The sequence below is a fragment of the Tigriopus californicus genome, chromosome 9, assembly GCF_007210705.1.
Source record: "Tigriopus californicus strain San Diego chromosome 9, Tcal_SD_v2.1, whole genome shotgun sequence".
NCBI lineage: Eukaryota > Metazoa > Arthropoda > Copepoda > Harpacticoida > Harpacticidae > Tigriopus > Tigriopus californicus.
The window spans coordinates 10,971,675-10,989,505 of NC_081448.1; the positions used below are offsets into that span (position 1 = coordinate 10,971,675).

The 17,831-nt window shown below is 41.0% G+C and overlaps 3 protein-coding genes across 3 annotated transcripts in view; all 3 read left to right on the forward strand.

The window, feature by feature from the left end:
* The window catches only part of LOC131886733 (uncharacterized), a 16,830-nt gene extending 12,507 nt beyond the window's left edge, over nt 1-4,323 (forward strand). Inside the window, exons 10-14 of the mRNA XM_059235133.1 lie at nt 2,288-2,574; nt 2,647-2,819; nt 3,119-3,311; nt 3,510-3,699; nt 4,173-4,323. Of these exons, the coding sequence (XP_059091116.1) occupies nt 2,288-2,574; nt 2,647-2,819; nt 3,119-3,311; nt 3,510-3,699; nt 4,173-4,229 (900 nt within the window). The 3' untranslated portion in view covers nt 4,230-4,323. The remainder of the gene's footprint in view (nt 1-2,287; nt 2,575-2,646; nt 2,820-3,118; nt 3,312-3,509; nt 3,700-4,172) is intronic.
* Nucleotides 4,324-7,128: 2,805 nt separating this feature from the next.
* On the forward strand, nt 7,129-9,457 carry LOC131886515 (ethanolamine-phosphate phospho-lyase-like). Its single transcript, XM_059234877.1, has 9 exons — nt 7,129-7,444; nt 7,508-7,640; nt 7,703-7,828; nt 8,020-8,190; nt 8,256-8,568; nt 8,628-8,780; nt 8,847-8,918; nt 8,981-9,186; nt 9,262-9,457. The coding sequence occupies exons 1-9, from the start codon at nt 7,291-7,293 to the stop codon at nt 9,323-9,325; spliced, it is 1,392 nt and encodes a 463-aa protein (XP_059090860.1). The 5' UTR covers nt 7,129-7,290; the 3' UTR covers nt 9,326-9,457.
* LOC131886516 (innexin inx2-like) lies at nt 9,450-15,068 on the forward strand. Its single transcript, XM_059234878.1, has 9 exons — nt 9,450-9,590; nt 10,176-10,539; nt 12,222-12,507; nt 12,572-12,858; nt 12,921-13,163; nt 13,297-13,401; nt 13,556-13,719; nt 13,792-13,881; nt 14,133-15,068. The coding sequence occupies exons 3-9, from the start codon at nt 12,333-12,335 to the stop codon at nt 14,380-14,382; spliced, it is 1,314 nt and encodes a 437-aa protein (XP_059090861.1). The 5' UTR covers nt 9,450-9,590; nt 10,176-10,539; nt 12,222-12,332; the 3' UTR covers nt 14,383-15,068.
* Nucleotides 15,069-17,831: the final 2,763 nt, after the last annotated feature.

The window sequence follows — 17,831 nt, forward strand, 5'->3', positions numbered from 1 at the left end:
ATTCCAAATAAGCACTTCATACGACCACAAGATCTTGTTGTATAGATGAACTCAAGAGATCTACGTTTCTTATTTGATTACTTTAATTCGAAAAGTGGCTCAGAGTGGCTATGACCAAGAGTAGGCCGATTTGCCGGGAAGCTCGTTTGCAGTCCATATTTCTAGATGTCCGTGGTTTGGCAAACCAAGTGATCGGTCGTCCGACATTCAGTGTCTAGAAATCTACGACAAATCACAACGAACGCAAAGAACCCATATGAGCGAGTGCATACTTGCCACACTCAGCCCACACGCAACCTCGGAATAATACCTCTTGGAAAAATATGTTCTTCTCTGACAAATCACATCGCTTGAGATCATTGATGTATGTCTCACATATCATATCATGTGTGGTAATGTACGTTACAATAAACGGAACGAGAAGAACATCATAAACTCATTTCATGTTCTAGTGGTATTGAAATAAAAAGTACGTTCCAAAGGACCCAATTGTGTTAGTTTGTGTTTGGATTGCTTGCCCAAAGCTAGTCATGGCTGAACCTCGAAACGACAATGAAAGTTCAAGTAAAGTGCCCCTTCATGAACAAGATCCAGAGAAATATTCTGGATCATCGGATTCCTCCGAGGATGAAATCGATGGACAGAATCAGGAGGATCTGATCCGACAAATGCTTCGAATGAAGCTTCATCAAGGCAAATCACGAACTAATGAAGACTTAGCCAAGAAAAAGGTGATCCTCCTTGGTATGATGCAATTACGAAGGTTTGATCCGGGTTACTTCCACTCTTAATCTCTTAAATGAAATTGGTGTTTTTGGTGAACTTGGTGTGAAATATGGTGTTTGTTAAAGCCATTGCAATTTGAATCCCTTGGCTGGATAGATCTAAGTACTCGTGACTTCAAAAATGATTAACAGGGCTGTTAAAAATGCAATTCAGTTTGGCATGTGCTCCCACAAGAAGGGGAAAATGTAAACATAGATACATTTTTTTTAGACAGAATGGATTGTTCAGACACATTTTGAATGTGTGTCGACCATTTGGGCTCGCAGGTTTGCCAAAGGTCGAGCAGGTCCAAAGATGTTTTAGCAGGAACATAAGAGGTATGAGAGAGAGAGCTCTCGTATTGGGAGAGACTAAAAAGGTTGGGGCTGTACAGTTTTCATAGATGGTATGAAAGGTATTTTTTCAAGTTCATCCATGATCGTTGTCCCAGCCAAGGATTTAGGGACAATCGTAGCCACGCTAGAAGCTTAATATGCGTTTTGAGAGTACCTTCAAGAACTCGTAAATCCAGGTTAGTTCGAACAATGAAGTCCACCTCTCTTCTTTCTCGGGCTCCTTCATTTATCAATTTGCTTTCCTCACATATTCTCAGGGAGTATGTAGGTGTTGATCCTGGAGCAGAATATAAGTTAGACTTGGACTAGTGTTTGACCAAAATTCCTGATCAACCCTCTTTTCAAGGGCAAACAGATGCGCCAACTGCACTTCGTTGGTGGATCAGATATGACATGAATTCAACGCTAATTAAGATACTATCAAAATTATGAAAGAGCACAAAGTGACTCTAAGTAACAATACTAAAGAACAATAAACAAAGGTGTGGATACTTTCCTCACAAATTGTGCTTGGAATAAAAACGCTCGAGGGTGTATTACGGTAAGTTACTAAAGCATCCCTTCATAGTTGCTGTGAACAAAAACAGCTTGAGTCATCGTTAATTTTGAAAGAATTTGCTACAGTGCTTGAGAAATGCATCAATTGCTTCGCGTTAAGAAGTCTTCATATTTTGGCCATGTACTGAAACAATTTTTATTTTGATCCCTGGGAAAGTCCTAGTTAACCCATTCAGAAAATAATCATTCAAAGAAAGAGCACTAACTGATGCAAAAGAAACAAAATATTCCACGTCAAATGTTTTGAAAGTAAAATCAATGAAAAACATCAACTTTTGTGCCAAAACGGGGAAAAATAGAATTAATAAAAGTTAAACAAAAACAATGGAAACAGAAAGAAATGCCTTTGCATATTTTGGACAGCCATGGTATTTTTTTGTATTTTTTTATTTATTTTATTTGTTTTTGATTGGGGGTGCTAGGGTCGGAGGGTGCACCTCGCCCGGCCAGCGAAGCCAGCCATCGCATTATCCAAGTCCAAATTCCGATGGGCAGTTTCAAGTCCGGTATCAGATTGGTTCTCCGTCTGTGGGTGTGGTTAGCGTCTAAAAGTTTCCTTGAGAAATAATTAATGTAAACACCATCATAAATGGCGCTTTTTCCTTCAGGTTTTGGATGAGGTCTCATTTGACGGCATTATTCGCTATGTCAAGTCCGGAAAGGTCAAGAATATCATCACTATGGCCGGAGCTGGCATTTCCACGTCGGCTGGAATCCCAGATTTCCGATCACCCGAAACCGGATTGTACAATAACCTACAGAAATACGACTTGCCCAACCCACAGGCCATCTTTGATATCGAATACTTTGAAGAGAGACCCGAGCCGTTTTTCCAGTTGGCCAAAGAATTATATCCGGGGCAGTTCGAGCCCACGCCCTGTCATTATTTTATCAAGTAAGGGGTTTGAACTGGACATACACGGGTTCTTGGTGTTATCGTAAAAGATGTATCACAATGTGCTTCTAGATTATTGGAACAGAAAGGATTACTATTGAGACATTACACCCAGAACATCGACACTTTGGAACGGGTGGCCAATATCTCCGGGGACAAGTTAGTCGAAGCCCATGGGACCTTTCACTCTAGTCACTGTATTGAGCCTAAATGTCGGAAGGAATATACCCAAGAATGGATGAAAGGTGAGTTAAATGAACCCTCCTAATGTACGAATTGGTAAATCGGAAAATCATTTGTATTTGTGGATTTGCTCTCGTCTGGTTGCAAATTCAGACAACTTAAAAAAAATCTTGAAACATTTTTTGAACTCCATCCAGATTAAAAGTTAACAATGTTTTTGTTTTGAGTTAACCTAGGGATTTCGAATCAAAGCAATCAATCATGTTTCGGAAGTAAACAGTACTAATATCCAGGATGGACGATTTTATTGGCCTAGATGAACTTGTTACGCTCACTAAGCTTGAATTTGCAATCGTTGCAGAGCAAATTATGAGAGATGTCATCCCAACTTGCAAGGAGTGCAATAGTGTGGTCAAACCAGATATCGTATTTTTCGGAGAGCAACTTCCGGACAGGTTTTTCACTTGTCTTGTCGATGATTTCAAAATATGTGACCTGCTAATCATCATGGGCACATCCCTCACAGTTCAACCATTCGCGAATCTCGTGGACAGGTACTTTGCTCGTTCTATTTTTACCTGACGTTAATATCATTTAATATCATTTCATTTAAGTTCTTCCATCTTTAACATAGGTACATTGTCAAAACTTTGAACTGAACTTTGATAACTCGTTATGCAGATATTGGCATTGAATATTTTATTCCGATGATGGCGGACACTTCATAACCATACGACTGTTTCATCACTTAGGGTTTCCCTTACCACTCCCCGATTGCTTATAAATCTAACCCGTCCACCATTCAGCGGATCAGATTATGTGTTGAGAGCTCTTGGCCGTGGTGGGTTGGATTTGAGTGAGGAATCCGGATACCGAGATGTAGCAAAGATTGGAACTTGTGACCAAGGCTGTCAAGATTTCGTTAAGGCCATGGGTTGGGAGGTGAGATTTTGGCTTCAAATGGACGCACAGGGTGGCCAGAATTCACGGCAATTTTACATTTACCATTGCAAAACGAATCAATCAAGTCATTCAAATCAGAATTTTACGTGTAAATATTTGGACCTTGATCTTCTGTCAGAGTTCTCGGCGAACACTATTTAGTCATTTTCCTCTATCAAAGAGACAAGAGCGAAGTATTTTAGCCATGGCGATTAAGTAAATAGAGCCCGTGCCAACCGTGATCGAGTTCACCGTAATTTGAAGGCTGTGGTGGTCGCAAATGAAAGCTATCGAGTGGCACTCATTCTTCATTGGAAGTTTGTTTGAGTCCTTTTTTCGTATGAAATCGCCTTTTTTATCGGACTTTGTTCTTAGTTACCAAAACAAGGAATTGCCGTTATTTCCGGCCTTCTTGTATCATTTTCATCCCCGCTGAAAAACAATAACCTGGGTTTGCGATTCTCTTATTTCAGGACGAGTTTCAAGCGCTCTTGGTACAATCGAACAGTGAAGCACCCTCAAAAACTTGAAAATGTATGATGCGTCAATATATACCTTATTTTACACTTAAGCGTCGGTCGTGCTAAAATAAAATGCGAGGATTCTTGAAAATATTTACGTTCAGACACAGTCTAATGAAATATTTTGCTTTTCATTAAAAGACGAGCAAATTTCTTCATTTGTGCAAAAATCCCTAATCTCTTGAACCGCTCGGCCTTTGATGTCGTATTGAAGGTTTTATGCTGAAGACCAAAACTGGGAGCATATTCTTCAAATCAAGGTGAACTCTAGATTAGAAATCCTGGCAAAAGCTAACCGTTTCTGGCTGGAGTATCTAAGATTATCTCAACTCCCTTTTACTTGTATTCTGAAACCTTGGGAAAGTTGGGTGTGAGTGTGGATTAATAGAGGTTAAAAAACTGTAATCGTAGCTCATTGATGTTTGGGTCCTCAAATTGCTTTTTTTTCAACTTAACAACCTCACATATCAAGCAGTAATACTTAAGTCGCTCTTTTGGAATTTTGACACATGTTACGGCATAATCCGTCTTATTACTTTTACAAGCGCTAAATTCGAGTAACTTCATTCCACTTTTCGAAAACGAGTTTAGTTTGGAATTTCTTTAAAAGACCGTCCGAAGCCTTTGGTGTAAAATCTGGCCACATCAATGCTGAAGAACGACTTTCCAGGAGAGAACAATAAGGTACTTCTTGATATTGGAGTCATCTCATTATTGAGACACAAACATTTGCTGCCATCCTATGCAAAGATATTGATTTTGCCACCGAATTCCCTCTATGAACATCAGGCCGGGGACAATGATTTCATCATTCCCATTGCGGGCTACGATACTCTGCGACTTTCAAATAACACTTACGAAAAGTTAGCTTCATAACAAGTGAATTCTCCTTTTTACAAGGATATCATTGTACTCCATGCAAGTGGCTCAACTCTCAAGTCGATTTGTTTACAGTTGCATTTCTTGTCCCAGGCGTCAATGACACCCACCCGATCAACTAGCATGACACTCACTTGGTCTGATGTGAAATGGATTTAAACAAAATAATATGGGAGCGATTTTTCAGGTCAAGAATCTAGAGGAATAAGTTTGCCGAAAGTGACTCATTCATGTGTAGTTTTTCAAGGTTCGAACTATGGTTTCAACTTGTTGTTGAACAGTTTCGTTAATTTGATGTATATAGTACGTGAATATACTTCCTCGGATATTTGGTTCAAAGTCTTAGGATCTCGACCTCTCCTGATTGATTTGAAACAAAAACCCTTCGACGAACAATGCTGTAATACTGCGACCACATGTCTAAAGACATTTGTAAAAGTCGAAACAAAAAGGGTTGGCCGAAAAACGTTTTAGATGTGTGTTAGAGTGCATTACACTTTTTGAAGAAATGCTAATGAATATGTCACCTGGAACTCGTTTTAGTTCCAGATTAAAAAAATGGACATGGTTGTCCCTTAATGTATATGAATATTTTTTTTTTCAATTCCAAGTCCATAAAGTCTGAGATGTATTTTTTGGCATTTGCACCCCCTTACGTAACATTTGAAAATATGTGCCGAATCAAATTCTTACATAAAAAGAATTACAATATCTTTTTAATCACTGATGATTACATTGTCAAAATTGTTGTCAGTAACCACCCCAAAAATATTGTTACATATTTTGGAAGTGTTTTAAAGCTTCACCTGTTCCAAGTTTTGTGCCTAAAACTAACAAATGTCTTTCCTTTCCGGCGTTAAATTGGCATGTTTTACTTTCTCAGTCTGAGATTAACACATTGAAACATTTGCACTACATACAGGGTGGAAAATGGAAAAACTAAGGGCCACTTTTGGGAAACATTCTGAGAATGTTTTTCTCGCGCTCAAAGAATGGCTTTATCATATTATGAGATCATTTTTCAACAGCTTAGCACCATATCATAAAAGATCCAATTATGGCATAAGAAAAATTGGTACCGCCCCAATTTTTTATGACCACACGATAACTTGAAAACCCAGATTTCAGCCCTAGGTCAGATCTATTCTTAAGGGATTCGTCGTTCTTTCATGATTTTCTCCAGTTTAGAAATATTTGAGTATGGACACCAAAAGGCTGACTCACCTCTCTGGGTCTCTAGCCGCTCTCAGCATGCCCAAATATAGCTTTGACTATGACCTCTAGACTGCGGCCAATTGGCATTTTCGGACATGATTTTGTCAACCAAACTATTGATAAACTAAATAAACTAGATTATTCATAAAGTGGATGGAGGTTTTCGATAGACCCTCTTTATGCAAAGTTCAATACCAAATAAATCTTTACGTGTGGGAAAACATTGCCAGAAGACACGAAAGTGGTCGTACATGTCTTTCCAACCTGTTCTGATATTCGACTTTAAAAAAAAGTCAATCTGTGGTAACTAGTAAGACATTAAGAAAAAGACCTGGCAATAACAGTTTTAATTGGCTTTTGCATTGGAGTATACAAATGTCTATGAATTATCAATAATGGTTGAATTATTATCAAAATTAGAGATCAAGAATCAATATTACACTGAAAAGAGGATTAGAGAATCTTTATCTTAACAAATGATCAATGGATTTAATAATTATAAGGAATGTATTTGCTACATATTCTGTGCATGAAAATTTTTACAACTGCCATTTTGAAATACACGATTGAATAGTAAAATAGAAGTCTAATTGAATGCTTAATGTTGTGAGACTAATTGTTCTTGTAGAGACTTACTTATCGCCATCACAAACTCTTTTCAATGCCAAAAAATGCCTTTGACTACATTTTTATTTGGCCTTGTTTTTTTTTTCAACCATCTATTTGACATTTGGAGTAACCTAAAGCCTTGATATTTTGCGTTTCATAATCACCTTTTTTCCCGCAGTCTAACCATGATCCGTCTTCAACGATCTTTGAAGGAAAGCCCGCTTATTTGCAGTCGCCAAGGACTGGCAATCTAACAGCTGATCCTGCATTTCTAGTATCTTAAGGATAGTGGAACGAGAAAGAGAGGTCAGTTCTTGGGAGAGCTCTCTTGAGGATAGCGAGACTTCCATAATTAGCCATCGACACAATGGACAAGCCAGACAATCTCCATCCAAGGGCTACAAGTGCCAATCACGAACAGATTCCAAGATCGGAAACCATCAGTCTCCGGGAGAAACATGTGGGAAAATCTTGTAAACTTTTCTTCAAAGCTGATCCATTGAAAATTGTCCGCGCTCAAGGTGAGAAGGTAAAATGATCGGTTGAGTTTAATGTGTAACTGCGACCAATACATTTTGTCCTAGGTCAATATATGTACAATGAAATGGGTGAGGAACTCTTAGATTGCATCAATAATGTCTGCCATGTGGGTCATTGTCATCCTCATGTGGTCAAATCAGGACAAGATCAAATGGCTATCCTCAACACCAATAACAGGTGATTCTTACGAAGTTTAAAGTTATAGTTATAACATATTGGTTTCACACAAATTGTTGCAGATTTCTCCATGATAATTTGGTCTTGTATGCTGAAAGGTTGATTAAAACCTTTCCGGAGAGACTTAGCGTGGCCTTCTTTGTAAATTCTGGATCCGAGGCCAACGATTTGGCATTGAGAATGGCCAGGTACGAAATATGTTGTTTTGACTGATTTAGTGGATCTTATAGTTCTACGATATTCAATGGCAGACGTTTGTGCTCTTCTAATAATCGACAACTCACATTTTTTACACAAAGAAGGTCCACTTGTGGGGACATGCTTTTGTCCTTGGTTTTTAGAATGTATTCGTCAGCTAATAATGGCAATTATGTTAAAGGGCTCACACTAAATCACGAGAAGTGATTACCTTAGAGCACGCGTATCATGGTCATGTCATCAGCCTTATGGAGATATCTCCGTATAAGTTCAAGAATCAGAGCCAAGACGACGCTTGTCCGGACCAAACCCACATTGCACCCGTTCCTGATGTCTACCGAGGAAAATACCGGTTAGTTCAGGCTCAATTCAGATTCTGAGCGGCTCAGCACAAATGTCCTCTCAAATATTTTGTAGAGACCAAGATTATCCCGGACAGGATTTGGGTGAAGTATATGCCGAAGATGTCAAAGAGATCTGTGAGAAGCTCGCGGAACAAGGCAAAAAGCCTGGCTGTTTCATCGCCGAGAGTCTCCAGAGTTGTGGTGGGCAAATTATATATCCCAATTCCTACTTGAGACACGTTTATAACCACGTCAGAGCTGCTGGAGGTCTATGCATTGCCGACGAAGTTCAAGTTGGATTTGGTCGAGTAGGCACCAATTGGTGGGCTTTCCAAACCTATGGCAATGATGTCATCCCGGATATTGTCACGATCGGAAAACCAATGGTACACATCATCTCATGGTTCGTTACTAATATATCTTTAAGTCAATTAATCCTTCTCAGGGCAACGGTCATCCAGTGGCTGCCGTAGTTACGACAGAAGAAGTAGCGGCGAGTTTTGCTGGAACTGGAATAGAGTATTTCAACACCTACGGAGGGAATCCGGTGAGCTGCTCCATTGCCAGTGCTGTAATGGACGTGATTGAAGACGAAAAGGTAGCTGCAGCTGCAAACTTACTGGCGCAGTTTTATCTTCCATGTTTAAATATCTAACTGATATAGCTTATGGAACATGCCGAGGAGGTTGGTCGATATTTGAAAAGAGGCCTTGAACGTCTCATGCTCAAACATGAGGTAGGTCCAAGAGAATCTGCTAAGTTTGGGCGTATTGCTCCATATATCTGACTACCTTGAAGATTGTGGGCGATGTACGGGGTGTGGGTATGTTTCTGGGGTTGGACTTGGTTAAGGATCGGACCACACGTGAACCCTTTACGGCCGCAGCCCAACACGTTTTAACACGATTCAGAGAAGAGCGAATTCTTCTTCAAAGTGATGGACCTTATAACAACGTCCTCAAATTCAAGAGCCCTTTGGTTTTCAACAAATCCAATGCCGATAGGTTAGTTCTCTTGACATACTTCGTTTTTGCCAATACGATACATTGATCTTTAAATCACTTAAATTCAAATTTCAGATTGGTCAACACTTTGGACGAAGTCTTGGAAGAAATCCGTCTCATGTCCAATTTCATCGATTAAGCTATGATTTCAGTGTTCAATCCCCATGCTTGGTGGAAAAAGAAATCCCTGAATACCCCTACAATTTATCATTGGTAAATTGAGCCACGTGCTTCGTACAGACTTCAATAAAGTCGCCTGAATTGCCTCTGATCCTCCCTCCCTCTCATGGTGGGAGGGGCTTTGTTGAAAGCCTATGAAGTTACTATGAGTTACTGCCAGGGTCTCGTGTGGGAGAGACGTTGGCTTGGCTTTATCATTCCTTTACATTGCGGTTCGGTCAGACGTGAGTAACGAACCATATATTTTACTCCACTTGCTCATCATTTAGAGCTTAGAGCCTAAGCTTGGTTAGTTTAGCCTTGCGCCGCATTCGCAAATACGGGCCAGTATCTCGAATTCTCCATTACGGATGAAATTATTCAACAATACAGTGGCTGGGAGGTCGAGTCGTTGGATGCAGGTTCTACTCCCAGCAAACATGCGCTCTCGCGTTCGATGCTCAACCCCCTACGCTTTTTTGTTGTTTTGCGCTTGAGCTGGCTAACAGTTGGTGTTGCAGAGTGGCAATTTTGTCGGGTTTTATGCCATTTTTGAGAAAATTGGTATGATGAGATTTGAGAGCCAGCTGGCGGCTTAGACCCATTTTTTATTGCCTTTGATCAAAAGGACCCTTGAAAGGAGACTTGAATAGTGGGAAAATATCCATTGGCCCATGCCTTATTTTAACAACATAGCAAGGGCAGAAGCGGTGCAATATCAGCGTACATAAAATTTACTGCTACATGTTTGTCAATTGTCTATTTGGTTGTCAATCTTTAAGTGCACTGCTTTACTGGTTTACTTTATTAAATGAGCCCCAGACTTATAGGAATCCTCGATTTTTCACCTGATGAGGCAACTAGCCTGGCACTAAAGTCATAGTCGCCGGGCGGGCAAACTGGCAGCACTGGGCATGGCCTCGTTATAAAGGTCTGCAGAGGTGAGAGATGGTGCCCTGAAGCACACCACCGATCTACCAATATGCTCTGAACGAGTCACACTCACCAAGGCAGTACAACAGACTCACCCGAAACGAATGCATACGAACTAGTAAGGGAGTCCATGAAGAAGTGGGTTCCTCAACGGAAGATTGCATTGATCCAGCAATGCGGATCTGAAGCTTGTTTGTCCCAGGAAATGACACCCACTCGACAATGAAACAGTGAATCGCCTCCAATGCACAAGATCAAGTGGTAAGCTAATAATTTTTCGTTGAAGATTGGATATATAGTACCTTTGGCCTATCAATGAATTTTCGGGGCAAAATATCAATTTGTTGGCGAGGGTAGGTAGGTTCGTTTGAATTTGGAGTGAAGTGGTTCTATGCATTTTGAAATCCACTGAGATTAGGAAGTTCTTGGCCAGTCCTATAACCCACATGTAAGTACAGTATGTCTCAATAGTCCGCGCGAAGGTTTTCAAACCTAATTTAAGGTACTTGTTAATGGACTGCCCGGAACTTTGATGGCATTTCGAGATTCTTTGGTATCCAAGCTTTAATTTGCGTTATGTCAATAAATTCTACTACCTCTAAGTCGAAAACTGTATTAAAATGGAACAACTGCGGAAAAAGATCGCTGCGGGCCTTGATGGTGGAGACACCGTCAAGGACACTGCGAGTCCTTTGGGGTCTCGAAAACCTTAGTTTACAAGGTGAAGAAGGTCTACAATGTCGTGCAAGGCTTTTCCAATCGTCCTCAGAGTGGGAGATCTCGCTCATCTCGCTCGGAGACCAATGTGGAGGCCGTGAAGGATGCCATTACATCCAAACCAAGGAGCAACATCAGGAGCATTGCAAGGGACTTGCACATTGACAAGACTGCCGTCTTCCGGATTGTAAGAAAGGACTTGGGCATGAAGAGTAGAGCCTTTACAAAATTTCAAGGATTGACGGCATTGCAGCGCCAAAAAAGGTTGGAAAGGTCCAAAAAACTTCTCAACAAACTCAAAAAGAAGGATGATCGGGTCTTGATATTCTCGGATGAGAAAATCTTTACAGTGGATGGTGCCAGCAACTCCAGGACAACCAGGTACATTGCCAGGAGTCCAGCTGATGTGCCACCTTCCAAAAAATTTGTCGGAAAGACCAAACATCCGGCCAATGCCATGATGCTTGGGGTCACTGGTTGGGACGGCAAAGCGTTTCCACCCTATTGGACCAAAGCAAATGTCGGCACAGTGCAATACAAACACCTGTCGTCTTATAAAGTGTTCCCAGCATTAAACAGCACCTATGGCATCGGAAACTGGGTCTGGACTCAAGATGGTGCACCAGCTCAGACATTCAACGCCACACAAAAGTACTTGGCTAATAAGTTAGGGTCCAATAGATTTTGGTCTAAGGAGCTTTGGCCACCCAACTCGCCAAACCTGAATGAACCCATTAGACTACTATGTGTGGAGGGCCGTCGAGAGGAAGGCCTGTACCATGTACCACGGCAATGTTGACGTCCTGAAGGCTTCGGTCAACCAAGAGTGGGACAACCAAAACGCTGCCATCTTAAAGTCTGCATGCTCCAAGTTTAGGGCCAGGTTGGAGCGCTGTATTGAAGCAGATGGTGGAATTTTTGAAAAAAAAAGTAAGCAATTATGTTGCGTAAAATATTCAATTTATAATAAAAGCTTATCAAACCTCTGTGTCCTGAATACTAGTCACTTATGTAAAAAGAAGAAAAAATCGCGCAGACTTTTGAGACATACGGTACAGTACGTATTGGTTAGCTCTTGGGGCGGAACTAAACCCTTATATTCCCGCCTTTTTGGTGCCTTCATTATTATTGGATCCAATGTAAGGGCGAAAATTTGTAATGAGTTGCTTCGCTTTCAATTACTTCTCAGCAATAAAAACGATGTGCTTTACGGGATTTGCTTTCAGATCCGAAAACCAAGATTGACTGATGTTGGTCGAGATTGGTACTAATCTCAAATCTCAGTAGAACCCAATCTAACAGCCTTTTGATCTCCAAACCGCCCGCAAGGTCTCATCATGTCAGGAATTGTGGGCGTATTTGCCTCGATTGGGGAGCATCTCCCAATTTTGAACAAAGAAAAACTAGCCGAACCCAAACCAGAGGGCCCCATCAGCCGTTTCCATTACCGTGGAACGACCATTTTAATTCTTTCGTTTTGTGTCTTGGTGACCACCACTGAATGGGTCTCAGGTAAGAATTCTCTGTCGGTGCAAGAGGACGAAACGTAGACTTTATGAATTATTATTTATTATAGGCACGGACTCGATCATTAACTGCCTTCATAATGGCCCAATCCCGGAAAATGTCATTGAAAACTATTGCTATATCATTGGAACATTTTCTGTTCCAAAGCATTATGTCGATGAAGTGAAAGATATCGGTAATCGGGTCTCTCAGACCGGTGTGGGTCCTTACGAAGATGAGGACGAGATCGAAATTAAGGGCTATTACCAATGGGTGCCATTTATGCTGTTTCTCCAAGGATGCATGTTCTATGTTCCACACTTGATCTTCAAGCTATGCGAGGCTGGGAAAATAAAAGTAAGTGGTTGAGGCAGAAAAGAAATGCGAATTGTATTCACTCTTTCCTTGGGCTTTTCTAGCTCATCCTCACGGGTCTTCACCAATACATCATGGATTCAGACGAACGAAGCGGCAAGCAAGAAGATTTGGCCAATTATCTTGTAGACACTCGTCACACACACCGAGTTTGGTGTTGCAAGATTCTCCTAGCTCAATGCTTGTACTTGGTGAATGTCATTGGGAACATGTTCCTCACGGATTGCTTCCTTGGATGGGAGTTCTACACATACGGTGTTCAAGCTCTGAGCTTTCTGGAAGGCACGGTATGTTCAAGTTTGTCATATTTTTTGGTGAGACTTGACAGTATTTCAGTCTTGCACATGTTGATCTAGTGAGTGAGTTTTGAGGAAATGACGGTAAAGAGAAAATGGTGCTTATCGCAATTTTTTATTGCAGGACGATTTCAGAGTGGATCCGATGTCCCGTGTTTTTCCCAGAGTGACCAAATGTATCTTCAGGAAGTTTGGTCCATCGGGAACTATCCAGAAGCATGATGCTCAGGTAAAGAAAGAATGGAATTGAGAATAACATTTATTATCTAATTCTTTCTTGTGCTTCCCCTAAACAATGCGGTATTGTTTGGGATGGTTATTTTCAAGAATTCTTGAACGAGTCTTGAGTTTTTGATCGCTAAATTAAAGCCATTCAATTACAGTGCGTCCTACCCATCAATATTATCAATGAAAAAATCTATGTGTTCCTATGGTTCTGGTTCGGGCTCTTGTCCGCCCTCACCATTCTCGAGCTGATCTGGACCCTATGCATTGTGTTCCTTTCAAGTGCCAAATCGATTATTATTCGACGCAAGTTGAGTCTCAGGTAAATGAAGCAAGGATGACATTTCAATCCATGACTCATTGATGACCAAATAATTTGTGTCCCAATCAATAGTCCCAATCGCAAAACCTTGAAAGTGGATGTGAATTACTTGTGCCGTAACATGGATTTCGGAGACTGGAAGTTATTGTATCATCTCTTGAAGTGAGTATTGAAATAGGAATGGCAGAAACCTATAGCTGCCCAAGTTTTGTCAAGGTTTACCCAATAAAAAGGTGACAAATGTGGGCAAAAGATAATTTAAAGACATCGATATCAAAAACACTTATTGTATATAGGTGTGAATAATGCTGTCAAAAAACCAAATCAGTCCAGGAAACGTAATTACTCGTTCCTCTAACCCCTCACCCGATATGCACTAGATGGACTAATGAAATCAATATGATCTTCTTAAGGAACATGGATTCCCTTCTCTTTGGCGAGATGCTTGAGCACTATTCCGAGATCCTTCAGAAGGAGCTCGAGTCCGGAGGCAAGGACGACACTCTCTCACTTCGCTCCCTAATGAGAGGCAAAGACGAGAAACCCGATCTGCCGCATGACGACGACGATGATGACGAATTCTTAAAACTTCATGATGGCAACTATCTTAAGGCCAAAGAGGCTGGAGAGATGGACAGTCCGAAGAAGACCACCGATATTTGACTCCCAAGACCCAACGACGATCGCCGATGGAAGAGCGTCGGGTCCATGGGAGATGAGACGAATTTCATTTTTGGAGAAGCTCATCAGTTGCTAAGAAACTCATAGTTTACAAGCCCAAGATTCTCACGTTCCCTTTGAACACTACACATTATTAATACATACATATGAAAGTATGCATCTGTGCACATGGACGTCTTCAAGCTTGGACGGACACAGGAACAAAATGAATCGGCATTGTTTAGCTCCAATCACCCAAATATTTTGAGTGTTCCGTTTTTCTGCTCAATTGAAACGCTTAAAGCAGACATAACGGAACTGAAAATTTTGATCACGTTTCTGACTTTTTGTGTGTATTCAAATAATGTAAGACAAGTCGTCTTGATTATTACTGATTTATTAATGATTATTACTCGAACTTTTGCATTTGTGCTGTTGGAGCTAAGAATACCATTTTTATTCCGACCTGCAGCGTCCAAGTTTGTCGAAGGTTTTGCTGTTTTGTGCTATATCCAGTCTTTTTTAATCAGAACACTCAAAGTTCATTCTACATTCAGTATTTCCTGTTCTTCTGAAGAGCTAAAATCTCCCTCACTTTAAAACTATATTCTGTATGATCTGATGAAAACCCTATGATACTGCAATTTTTTTGGTAAAGATTCGAAATGAACAGTCATATCAAGCATAAACGTTGTCCTCGGGTTGACATTTTCCATCAGTCATTATAATTCTAATCTAATCGGATTTGTCGGACGTCGAATTTTATTCATAGTATCTTTGTAAGCCGGTGCAGCCAGCTGAAACTTTAATGTAGATCGTGGCGAATCGGGCTTGCCGCCGATTTCATCAGGTTCTTGACCGAAAAGATCATTGAAGGTAAGTCCCAGGAATATCCAAAATATGAATAGGCAAACTTCATCTATTTTTCATCTCGAAGAAAACGTAACGACTTGAAATTTCCATCTTTTTAATTTTTTGAGGAATTCGGTGCCTATATTTTTTTATTGACTCACATGTTACATACAAAAATCAGTCAATACAAAAATGCTAAGATTAATTTAAAGTGCAACAAGCTTCAGACAAAGAGAATCAAAGAAGAAGAAATATGACGCAAAAGTACGGTTTGAAGGAGAAAACGAAATTGCGAACGTTTGGATTCATGTTTTGTCCGTATTCCCATGCAACAAGCAGAGATGTTTTCGGAAGCTGTGCGTCAATTTCCACTTTCCTCTCTTAAAATTCCGTTACATTTGTCTAGATATATAGCTTGACACTAAGCAAATATCCGCAATAAGAACCCTGTTCGAGATCCAAGATACAACCAAGACTGCTCCATTGTCCTTTTTTTCAGGTATCGCACCCCCTTTGAAAGAGCAACTGCGCGGAAATCAAAATATTTGGCTTCCTCGTTCTAACTTTTTTCAACTCCAATTTCCATATTGTCCCGCAGAAGCAAGGTAACGTGCAAATCTTGACAAGGGGAAAAATTGGAGACTTGTAAACAAGTCTTCCAAGTGCCAATGAAGCCTTTGGAAATCGTCGGGAATGTTCCTTGGAATTTGATTCCAAATCACCCAGTTGGTGTGCTTATGAATGAACCAACATTGCACCTGAACCCCAGTTCCCTATTCCTCGGTTGTAAGCATGAAATATGATTTTCCGTGCCCATGCATTCGCCCATAAATCAGGGCAAGTGCAAAGAATCTCCACGGGCACGAAAAAAGAGCGCAGAGCCTTGATTCTTCTACCACCACCACCATCACCTCCACTAGTGTCACCCACCCCAAAAGAGAATTCAAATTTACCGTCAGGAAATCTAGGATGAACACTTTGGATAGGAGGTGGCCCCTTGTTGAAGGTGAAGAAGGTCCTCCAGAGGGAACAGAGTGTTTCGATCATGAGGTCTCGGGAGATGAGCATCAGTGGGATCAGTTTTGGAACACTCGGTTTGGGATGTGGTTCGACCTACAAAGCTGGCAACGATGATCCTCCAATCTCATGCCCGGCGTTGTATCTTTGACAAAGATGCGATTTGCATAATTTTGCAGAACCCCTTGCGTTCTTGAAGTTTGGGACATTCATCTTGTGTCCTGGATGTTCCAATCGAAGGCTGATTTCTATTTCAAGATTTCTAGTTCCATTTCCCAGTCTACAAACCTCCCCGAAAGGAGGAGGCATGATGACATGCTTCTTTTTGCCCAGTGCTTGACTTGAGAGAGAAGATTGGTCCACTCATTCCAGTTCTTTCTATCTTTATTTGGCTCAAAGCCTGCTGTACAATCTCATAAATAATCCTTTCTTTGACTTGGCCCCAAGCAAAACACATTTCCATAATCATTCTTTGCTCTTGAAGAGCTAGTTTCGCTCACCACCCAACAACCAAAAAAGAGGATCTTGTCGAGACTCGAGAAGGATCGGTCTTTCAGTTCAAGCGGCTCGACCCTCTTGGTACACGAGTTTACATGTCCTCGACGTCTTTTGAGCTTTCATTGGGCTATTCCAGGGTTCTCTCTCAATTGAAGAGAAACAACCTTCTTCAAGATTAACATGGGGATTCATGTGCAGTACTCCGGTCTGACGAAGCTAGAATGCTGGTTGACTGGTTGTAGATCTCTAAGTAATCCCATTGCCATACATACTTGTTCAGTGTGTTTTGGAACAGCCATGTGCTTTCATTTTCAGAAAGAAAGGCCACCGTGAAACAGCCTTCTTCAATGGTTTAGCCTCTAGGCCGAGTATGCTTTGACTAGATTGGCTTATTTAAAGAGTTCACCGAGGATCCGCGAACCCCAGAGATGACTGACTCGATTTTGAGCAGACTACATAAAGCTACAGCTAGCAGGGACTTGAAGGCAAGAGCGAAAGAGGAAAGCGTGAGCTGGGAATAGTCGAGTGTGGGTAAGTGGGTGGTTGGGTGTGTATGGAACGGCCTTCAATGACAAATTGGAGAGACCTCTTGAGTTCAAAGGCAAGATGAAAATCCAAGTTAAATGAACATTTTTTGGACTTGGTTGTCTGGCTCGAGGGAGTTCAAAAAGTTTTTCAATTTCCTCCCCTTGTACCAAGGTTTTGTTTCAAATTCTCTTGTCATTGGAACGCCAGCTCATTCGAATATGTTAATATTCTACACTCGCCGTAGAAAAGGCTGTTTCATTGGTGTGCCCGAAAGCCTGTGAATTTATTACCTAGTTCCGAGAGCTATCACATCCCTCTTGATCTAATGTTCTCGACGTAGGACCTGGCCTTAAAATTCCGTTACTTCAATATGGAACATCCGTGTTCCATTTCTACTCCGCCCTATGCTCAAAAATGGTGGATGGCTTGTGGAAACCAGCGAAGAAAGCGTAGGCCGTCGTCCCATCCTCGTTGACCACAACCGTTCCCACTTCACTGACCTAAAGAACAAAAAAAGTGGAGATGAGAGAGAGCGTATCATTCGAGTTAAGTCCTTG